Source organism: Castor canadensis, chromosome 7 (assembly GCF_047511655.1).
Source record: "Castor canadensis chromosome 7, mCasCan1.hap1v2, whole genome shotgun sequence".
In the NCBI taxonomy this organism is placed as follows: Eukaryota; Metazoa; Chordata; class Mammalia; order Rodentia; family Castoridae; genus Castor; species Castor canadensis.
In genome coordinates, this window is record NC_133392.1 from 91,392,747 (window position 1) to 91,402,916 (window position 10,170).

Consider the following 10,170-nt stretch of genomic DNA (forward strand, 5'->3'; position numbering starts at 1 on the left):
ATAGTAAGGTCTTTTACAATATCTTAGATCACTGTGAAAGATCAAAGAACAGACTTGTTGGTTTAGGAGATATTGATAGTACCTGAACTATATTTGCTGCTGCTGATCACTTCAGATGCAACTGAATTTACAGGGACTTGTTCCCCCCCCCCCCCCCCCCCCCGCTCCTTCTTTTCTATCCCAAATCAGATCCTTTATTAAATACATACTACAAAAACAAAGATAATACATGGTGCTTATGACAGCAATACACTCTGTATCCCTAGTAGTTAAAAAAATAACTTCCTGTTTTTAAGCCTAAAACACAATATAGGCTTTGCTTATTTCTCAACAGTCTTCATTCTTACATTAGAGTAAGAAATACTGAAAAATAGAACAGTCCTTGAGTAAACTTACTTGTGTTTAATCTTACAAATCTGTAAAGTATGATTGAGATTTTAACGCATTATATAGTTCAACAAGGCACCAAGAGAAGAAATAATTTACTATTGGAGAAAAGAGAGAAACAATATTTATTTTTGTATCTTTCATATTTTTACATACATAATTTCATTCTCAAAAACGACTCCAGGAATCTTTATTTCATTTCCAAATAAGGAAGTAAGAGGCTCTGTGAAGTTTAAATGGCTTGCCTAAGGATACCCATAATAATTAGTAGAATCAGAATCCAAATCATGGTTTTTAATCCGTCATTATATCCACTGTAGGAATTAAATGCTAAACTTAGACTGCACTTTTTTTTTTTTTTTTTTCTTTTTTGGTGCTGGGAATGATACCCAAGACCTCGGGCAAGATGGGCAAGAGCTCTACCTTTGGGCTACATCCCAGCCCCAGAAAGCACGTTTTTGTAAACAGATTTAACAAACTGTTTAAAAAACTGGTTGGGATTTGCTGATCCAAAACAAATCACACATGATCTTCCCACCATGCAAAACCGTTGAAACGCACCTAAGTTGGAATGGAGTGAGTCATGTTCACAGGTATTGCGGCTGGACTACCCCACCAGAAACGGAAACTTCTCAGGCGCGGTGACACAGGGCAAGACGCCTCGGCTGAGCCTATTTTGTACGGTTAAACCCTACAATCCAGCTTTCCTAAACTCCCCTGGGGTTCGATTGCAAGCAGAAGATAATCAATTACAACCGAAATACAAGAATAAAAGTTGCCCAACACAAAAGGAAAGTTTGTGTTTAAAAAGTATCCCAAACGAACTGGGTAACAGAGAGGGGTGTCACCTTCTCCACCCGACTTCTCCATCCGTGCCCCGGACCCCCGCCCGGGACCCCGGCGGTTACGGGGCCGCGGGTCCCCTTCCTTCCCCCTCGGGGGTCTGACGGCGGCGTGGACTCGGGACCCGGTCGGACACGACTGACTGGGGGCGGGCGGGTGCTTCTTCTCCCACGCCTCGACTGGGCTCCCTACTTTCCCTCAAGCCCAGGGGTTTTAGAAACTCCCTCAAACACCTGACTTCCCTCACGGTCCTTACCTCAACCACACCAGTCTCCGGGTGGAGGGAAGGAGAGGCCAGGGTCTGGCCGCACTCGCCCGCCGCGCCCACCGACCGCTCCGCCCCTTCTCCCCCAGCGCTCCGGGGCTCGAGCTCCCGCGGGGACGTCGGGATGGAACCCAGGGCGGCGCAGCCACGCATGCGCGCCGAGGGTGGAGTCCCAGACACAGAACCGGAAACTTGGAGACGAAGTTCGGAGCCCCGCCCCCTCCGCGCGCTTCCCCGCCGTCTGGCTCCGCCGACCCGCGACCTGCCGACCCTCGGACCAGCTCTCGTGCGCCATGTCTGGCTCTTCCAGCGTCGCCGCTATGAAAAAGGTGGTTCAGCAGCTCCGGCTGGAGGCCGGGCTCAACCGCGTGAAGGTAAGCGGGAGGCCCGGGGGGAGGGGAAGGCGGTGGGAGCGGAGCCTCTCGCTCCCGCGCCGGGCGGCCACCACCCCGGAGTGGGCCGGCTGTGGAGGAGTCGCCGCGGGCTGTGGAGGAGTCGCCGGGCGGTGGGCGCTGTGGCCTGGGGACCGAGTGTCCCGCCCTTCCGCCCAGGACTTTCCACGGCCCGCGTTCCGGCCCTCCTCCCTCCCTCGCTGGGCGGCGAGTCCTCAGCTGGCCTCGCCCGGGCGTCTCCCCTTCGCTGTCCTCCCCTGCAGCCTCCGCTCGTCCTCGGCGCTGGACGGCTGTGATCCGACTCTTGACTCTTACTCTTTTCACTTCAGATCGTCCCCACTTTTCCCCCTTTGGCAATAGAATCTTACGTCCATATGTCCTCGTCCACTGGACACACACTTGAATTCCTGGTTAACTTTAAACTGCGGGGTAAGCAAGTTTGCTTTCGGAACGTTCCGGAGCCCAAGGTTACCAAGCTTGCCCCGCTCGTCTGGAACAAAGCGTGCATCTCACACCTGTTGGGCACACTTTGTTGGGGTCTGACCTTGTGGATATCTGTTTACTGGTCCACACGCCCGAGAGAGTGATTAGAGCTGGCCACTGTTGGTTTTATTTTGGCGTCTGGGTAGGATTGGCCTTGTCTTGGAATGTTTGCTTTGGGAGAAAAGCCTTTTTGCCGTGGTTAATAGGACAACCTGACATCCAAAGTACTATTCCAAGTATTTCCTTATTTTTAAAAATCCGAAACGGATTGGCTTCTTTGTGATGCAGTAGGTCAGGTTACATGCGAAACATTTTTTGTGATTGAAAAAAGAAACGGAAGGGTATAAATCACATACCCTGCTAGAAGCAGCAGGTTTCCCAGATGATTTCACATACATCAGGCTAATCTTTACTTTTTTCCTATAGTGTTTTGTGTAGGGAGGGCTCCTACTTAGCTTCCTTAATTAGAAGTGGCTGTGGTGACTCCAAGAGGGAAGGGAAACTCCTATCAGCCTTGGTTTGGAATCCATGTCTCTCATTTTCAAATTCTCACCCTCTTCCCTGTGGCTTAGGCAGTCTTGGCTAGATTTAGCTCTGAAATTGTCTTAACCATTATATTATTCATGTGTGCCATTATCATAGATTGAAGTGAGCCAGAAAACAAAAAAAAAAGGGGGGGGGGGTGACGGTGGAGGCCTGGGAGGCAAAAAAAAAAAAAGGCTGGTGAAAGAAGTAAATGTAATACTAAGCTCTAGTCGCTAAAGAAAATGAGATGAAGTCCTCAGACTCTTAAGCGCTTCCTTCACCTTGAAAATCCTAGCTGTCTCCTCCCCAACTCCCCAGCCTGATCTGGTGATCTTGCCCTGTATACCTGTAGGCCTCTGGTTGGCATCTTTAAAACCAACATAGATGACTTGGTTTTTGGAGTCCTCAATTTTTGCTTGATGCTAGTGTTGTGGCAAAGAGGGGAGGGTATCTTTGGGATTTTAAGTGATTTTGCTTTGGACATGTTGCCAAGTGTGATTAGGTTCCATCTCATGTAAGTGTATCTGTGTGCTAGGTGGTTTTTGGTGACATTTCAAAATTAGCACAAATTTATTATATTTAGCCCTTATATTTGAGTACAACTGATAAAAATTATCACAAATGCTTAGCAAACTCTCCCAAAGATAGTTCAGGATACTTTTGAGTGTAAAGGGGCCACTAGTATTATTAGGCCAGGGTCATGATTTCAACTTCCTGGATGGCGGTTATCATACCTGGAGCTAGAAACTTGTCCAGGTTGAATCTCAGGTTTTCCCTCCATTTGGAATGCTGTTTTTCACTGATGGTTATTTGGCTGCATGGTTATTATTGAGATTCCACCTAAAATGTCAACTTAGACACCTTCCCTAGGGTGGCCACCCAGTCATTTAACAAATCACTCTTCTTTCAGCAGGACACCTTGTCTTTTTTCCCCTGTATGGTCAGCCACTTAACAGTAAGGATCTGTTTGTTTATTTTCAGTGCCTGAGAGTATAGCTGGCACATAATGGTATGTGAGAAGTTTGTGAAAGGAAATTAGGACCCTACCTACAGTTTAAACAAAAATTAATAGGTATTTTACTGTATGCTTACTGCTGGTTGATGTGAATGAAACCAGACACTAATACTGTGAAAACAGATACTATCCATTACCCTACTTTAGCTACTCTTTTGTAAGGGAGAGGAGGCAGGGTGTGGCCATTTGTAAAACTATTTGGTGCAAGTATTTAAAAAGTGCAGGTACTTCTTATACACGGGAGCATATAAACCTGTGAGACTCATTAGCCTAGACTGTTGTATAAGCCAAACACAAATTGATTTGAGAAGTTTAGATTCATCTCAGAGTAACAGATTTTTTTGCATTTTTTTTTTTGGCGGCACTGGGATTTGAGCTCAGGGCTTCTTACAGGCTAGGCTGGTGTTACCACTGTAGCCACTCAGCCAGCCCTCGTTTGTGAATTTTGGGGTTTTTTTGGGTGGTACTGGGGATTGAACTCAGGGCCTACACCTTGAGCCTTTCCACCTGTGATGGAGTGTGTTTTTTTTTTTTTTTTTTGTGATGGTTGTGTTTTCCAGATAGGGTCTCATGAACTGTGCATCCTGGCTGGCTTCAAATCTCATCCTCTTGATCTCTGCTTCCTGAATAACTAGGATTACAGGCGTGAGCCACCAGTGCTCAGTTTAATAGATTTTTTTAAAAATTAAGTCTGGAATATAGCTACATTCTGAAGGGCTCTTGGTATAGATAGTATCTGTGATGCTGTTAACTCTTAAGGTCACATAGGCAGAGGAGTGGAAATTTGCTTGATAGTTAATATTGAGAATAAGACAAATGTTGAGGGTATTAGATGTCTTTGGGGCATCTTTTTAAATCAATCATGGTCTACATGGAACCATTCAGTTGTTTCTCTATTAGTGTACTATCAACTGCTTAATATTGACAGTGACTACTATCTGCTCTATGTCATGTGACTTGAAAGGCTAGTTAGCAAACCTGTTTAACAACCTTTCTGAACAGGCAGTCTTTAAGAAATTGTGTTCTTGCCTCATGTGATTTAGTATGTTCATATATGTATGCAATGCTCCCCAAATAGGATTTTAAAGAACTTCTATAGCTCTATGGTTATGTTGCTTATATCCTAAATCACCTAACCAGAAAATGTACAAATAGTAGATATTTATGTGAATGAATTCATGAGTCTGTAAATTTGAGGAACAATATACTGAATGGATCAGTGTATGATTTTCTAAATTCTATGCTAGTTATTCATAGTAGCATTTTTCCAGCAATACAGCTTTCAAGACAGTAATAGTTTGCTAGAATAACACTTTCTGTTTAACCTTTAATACCATGTGCTGCTTTTAATAAAAAACAAGGTGTTAAGGCTCACACTGGAAAGCCTGTTAATAAACAAGACATGCTATGCTTTATACATAAATGTAATTGTATTTTGTATTGAATCATTCAATGCTTCTAATAAGCAAGAAAAAACATACTATAATTCAGTCTTATTTACTAGCAGTGTTTTAAGTATGAGCCAGTATATGACTGCTTGTCTTCAATTAACATAAATATCTTTTGAGGGAAGAGAAGTGCTATTTATTTCAAGTATTTCCAAAGATCTACAGAAACCATTAAAACCTTACCAACTGGCATTTCCCCCTTCTCATTGTTTTATATAGGTTTCCCAGGCAGCTGCAGACTTGAAACAATTCTGTCTGCAGAATGCTCAACATGACCCCCTGCTGACTGGAGTGTCTTCAAGTACAAATCCCTTCAGACCCCAGAAAGTCTGCTCCTTTTTGTAGTCAAATCTTTCAGAGGTAAGTTTCCTTAAATACAACAAAATCCTACATAGTAGGAATAACTAGTCAGGTCTCTTTATTTGCAGCACTGACAAGGTCAAGTCATGCAGTTTTGTTTGGCACTCCAAATTTCCGTCTTTTTCTGTTCTGGCAGGAAAGTTAGGATTGATGAAATTTACTGATTCAGTAGTCCTGACGACTAATTGTTTCTATTTCATCATAAGGTTAATATAGGATTTACTAATAACCCTTTGTAAAGAAGGGTATAGGAGAGTTACTATAAACTCTACTGCTGGCACAAGCCATATGTTATTTTTTACAACACTGGCCTAATGGCAAGTATATTTTGGGCTCTTCAGATGCTTTTTGTTGTTTTATGTACCTAGTAAAAGACAATTAACAAAATCTGCAGTATTTATGTAGATGAATTAAGTACTCTTAATTCCTTTGGAGTAATTCTGGTGTTAGTGCATAGTAGAACTTAACTATAGAGCAATATAGCAAAGAATTGGGAAAGTCCTGGTTAAGTAAGCCTACCTGGAACAGACATACAGAGTAAGGAGTAACAGTTTTTACTCCTTTTTCTCATTTGTTAGGCAAAGATACAATGTGAGATAAATGAAGTATTTCAGTATGTGTTGGCAGACAGACAGTGGACTGGATTTCAGAGGGTTAAGAAACTAATGACTTGTGTTTTATTAAAACACTTTATATATTTTTATCTTCCCAATCAAATATCATGTTTGCAGAAACCTGTTTGTACAAAAGACGTGACCAAAAACATGCTTTGGTAGGGTGTGTATTTGAATTAGGAACTGAGAAACAAACTTTAATAATGCATTAAAAAAACAACTTTTTTTTATAGGCACACACCCTTTACTAATACTCTGACTTGAAAAGTCCAAAAATACCTTGTTACGTATATGTACCCTCCCTAATTAAGCTTTGTAGACTTGGGAGTATCCAGGAAGTCTGTGTATAAATACAGTGATTGGTTAAAATTGGCTAAGTTTTTTTTGAAACATCAGGGAGCAAAAGCCACACTTTTAGATACCAGAGGGTTTGTTTGGTTTTTTTTTTGCAGTACTAGGGCTTGAACTCAGGACCTTCACCTTGAGCCACTCTACCAGCCCAGTTTTTTGTGATAGGGTTTTTTCGAGATAGGGCTGGCTTCAGGTTGTAGTCCTCCTGATCTCTGTCTCCTGAGTAGCTAGGATTACAGGAATGAGCCTCCAGCGCCAGGCAGGTACCAGGTTCTTATATACTTAACGTATTTCCTTGCTTCTGGCAACAATCATTTAGTTCTTTGTGGGAGCTTTTAGAATTTTCTTTTTTTTTTTTTTGTGGTGGTACTGGGGTTTGAAATCAGGGCTTCACACTTGCCACGCAGGTACTCTACTCTGTGAGCCACTCCACCAGCCCTTTTTTTGTGTTGGGTATTTTCTAGATAAGGTCTCAGGAACTATTTGCTTGGGCTGGCCTTGAACTGCTGTCTTCCTGATCTCTATCTCCCTAGTAGTTAGATTACAGGCATGAGCCATGGGTGCCAGGCTAGAAGATTCATATTTTTATGGTTTACTAAAAGTTCTGTAACTTCAGTTTCTCTTGTATTTACAGTGTGGTTTGTTTTCATTTTAAATACTGTCAAGAGGTCTGAGCATTCTGTTAACAGTTTTACTTTACATAGGAGTCTACAGATAAGTGTTTAAGTGACTTGCTTAATTTTATAATTATGACTGGGATAAGAACACAGATTTCAAAGCAAAATATGACTATCAATCCCATAAGTAATTGTGGGTTGTTATGGATGAAGCATTTTGGGCTAAGGAAAGGATATTTGGGTATAAGCATTGCTTCTTAAAAACTTGAATATATCTACAAATCACCTTCTTAAAATGCATATTATATCATAATCCAGTAGGTCTGAGATAAGGCTCTGGAACCTGCATTTCTTACATGTTCTCATCTTACATTTAGATGCTGATGGTCCTAATCCCACCTTGAGTGCATGGATGTAAAAATCTACATTGAAGGCTGTATACTTATAAATATAGCATTTTTAAATTATGTGGTTCTTATCATTAAAATAATACCATGACCCAAGGCGCCTGGAAATAGCCACTGTTAACATATATTTCCTTTTGGAGGAAAAAGATTTTTATTTTTTAAAAATAAGTACCACAGTATGGGCAATTTTACATTCTGCCTTTTAAGAACACTTAATGAATTTTCCTATGTCATTAAATATTCTTTATAAACAAGATTTTCAATGGTTGCACTACAACTTAATTATACTTCATTTAATATTGAAGTTTCCAAATTTGAGGCTGCAGTGAGGAAAACATCTTGGTGACTGTATGTATACTTACCTCTTATTCAGAAAAATTTCTAGAAGTAAAATGAATCAATAATGAGTGAACATTGAAAACGTCAGTAATACTTGATGAGCACTGCCAATTTAATGCTTTCATCTCCTACTATGCGCATGAGTGCATTTTTGCTGAAATCTTGCCAAACAACCTGAGTCTCTTTGCTATTGTTTTAAGTGAAGTTACAAACTTTTTCATGTTTTATTCACCATAACATCAATTTTGCTTATACCTCTCGAACATTTGTTACAAAATACCTCAAATTAGTACAAAGGTGAATCATGTGTGTACCATTCTTAGCTAAATGCTTTACCTCGTTAAGTTTTTAAAAGTAGATAAAATGGATTATTATACCTTTCCTACCTTTCTGTATAGATAACTTATCCTCAAGCTGGTATGCCTATGTTTTTACTTTCTATCATATATACTTAATGCATTTTAGTTTTAAAATATCTTTAAGGCATAATAGTTTGCTGTATCTCTGAGATTTGAATTTATCTGTATAGCCCATTCATTCATTTAAACTGTTAACATAGTATCCTATCATATGTATACCTTGGTCTGTCCTTTCCCCTACTGAGTTACATTAAAGCTGTTTCTGTTTATGCTGTTAAACACTACTATGGCCAATAACCTTGCACATTTTGTGTTTAAGTTTATTTAGGTAAACAGAGTATGACTGCATCTTATATATTACCAAGTTATTCTCCAAATACTTTTATTTTTCCAAAGATGTTCAGAACTTTTTTTTTTTTTTTCTTTTGGCAGCATGGGTGTTTGAACTCAAGAGCCTTGTGCTTGCTAGGCAGGCACTGTTACCACTTGAGCCACTCTGCCAGCCCCAGCCCAGATATTTCTTGATTTGAGACTTATATTAACTTTTATTATGATACAGAGTTTATTTCAGCAGTAATCTTAGCAAGTTAATCTGTAAGTCTGTTTATTTATAAAACAAAATGATAGATACTTCAGAGTGGTTATGAAAATTAAGAGAAAGCTGGATTTTACTGCTTGCCATACATACCACAGGCTTTTCCCATCCTATTTTTCATTTTTCAGAACCCTGTAATGTATCTCCTTTGAGTTAGGATAGGGTTACATCCCAATAAACCCATTGCAAATTAAGAATGCATTTAGACTATCAAACATAACAGCTTATTAACACAGCACATCTATAGGGTATTAGTTGTTTACCCTTTTGGTCATGTAGTAGACTGGGAGCTGTGATTTGCTGCTGCTCCCCACTGCCTTGAGAGACACCATACTAAACATTCCTAGCTCAGAAAAGGTTAATATTCAAGGCTTGAAGTAGTTTCTAATGAGTATGTATTGCAAAGGTGAAGTCAGAGACCATCTGTACAAAATGTGCTGCTACTCACAAAAACAGGCAAAGGACATGAGCAATTTATAAAAAACTTGAGAAATCAAAACAAGGATAATAGTTAAGGATTGGTGGGAAAATGTAAAAAGCTGTATTCTTTGATACTTAACCTTAAGTTGTCTTTTATTTCCCCTTTCAGGTTTCCCAAGCCATTTTTCCTGAACCAGTGAATATTGAAGAAAGCTAAATTTGAAGCCTGTACAAAAGCTTCTCTATAGCATATGTGCCATAATATACAGACTTCTGCTTTTGTCAGTTCTTAACATCTACCTCCCCGAATTTTCATGAATTTCTATTTCACAAAGGTAATTGTTTTATATACACTGGCAGCAGCATATAATAAAATACTTAGTATAAAGGATTCTTTGCTTTTGTATTGGTATGAAATATATCATTCATTAATCTGTTTTCAACAGATTCCCTTGAAGGGTTTAAGTTTTTAATGTTTCTTCCACCGAGAGAGAGAGAGAGAGAGAGAGAGAGAGAGAGAGAGAGAGAGAGAGAGAGAGAGAGAGTGTGTGTGTGTGTGTGTGTGTGTGTGTGTGTGTGTGTCTCTCTCTCTCTCTCTCTCTCTCTCTCTGGTGTTTGAACTAAGGGCCTCCTGCTTGCTTGGCATGTAGGTGCTCTACCACTTGAGTCATGCCCCACAGGGTTCGCTTTAACAATAAATACTGCAAATAAGCTCTTTTTTAGAAGTTACCTAATAAAGATTTTACTTGA

General features: G+C 40.4%; 2 protein-coding genes across 7 annotated transcripts in view; one reads left to right on the forward strand and one right to left on the reverse strand.

Annotated features, from left to right (window-relative positions):
* Positions 1–1,648, reverse strand: part of Spata1 (spermatogenesis associated 1) — a 104,019-nt gene extending 102,371 nt beyond the window's left edge. For all 6 annotated transcript variants that reach the window (XR_012449835.1, XM_074079584.1, XM_074079583.1 and 3 more), the window contains exon 1: positions 1,487–1,648. Coding sequence is in view for 5 of the 6 variants with exons in the window: in XM_074079584.1 (XP_073935685.1) it covers positions 1,487–1,648 (162 nt within the window). In the remaining variant the exon portion in view is untranslated. The remainder of the gene's footprint in view (positions 1–1,486) is intronic.
* A 38-nt stretch (positions 1,649–1,686) lies between these two features.
* On the forward strand, positions 1,687–9,811 carry Gng5 (G protein subunit gamma 5). Its single transcript, XM_020183331.2, has 3 exons — positions 1,687–1,869; positions 5,578–5,718; positions 9,590–9,811. Exons 1-2 carry the CDS (start codon positions 1,789–1,791, stop codon positions 5,701–5,703), a joined length of 207 nt encoding a protein of 68 aa, XP_020038920.1. The 5' UTR covers positions 1,687–1,788; the 3' UTR covers positions 5,704–5,718; positions 9,590–9,811.
* The last annotated feature ends 359 nt before the right edge of the window (positions 9,812–10,170 follow it).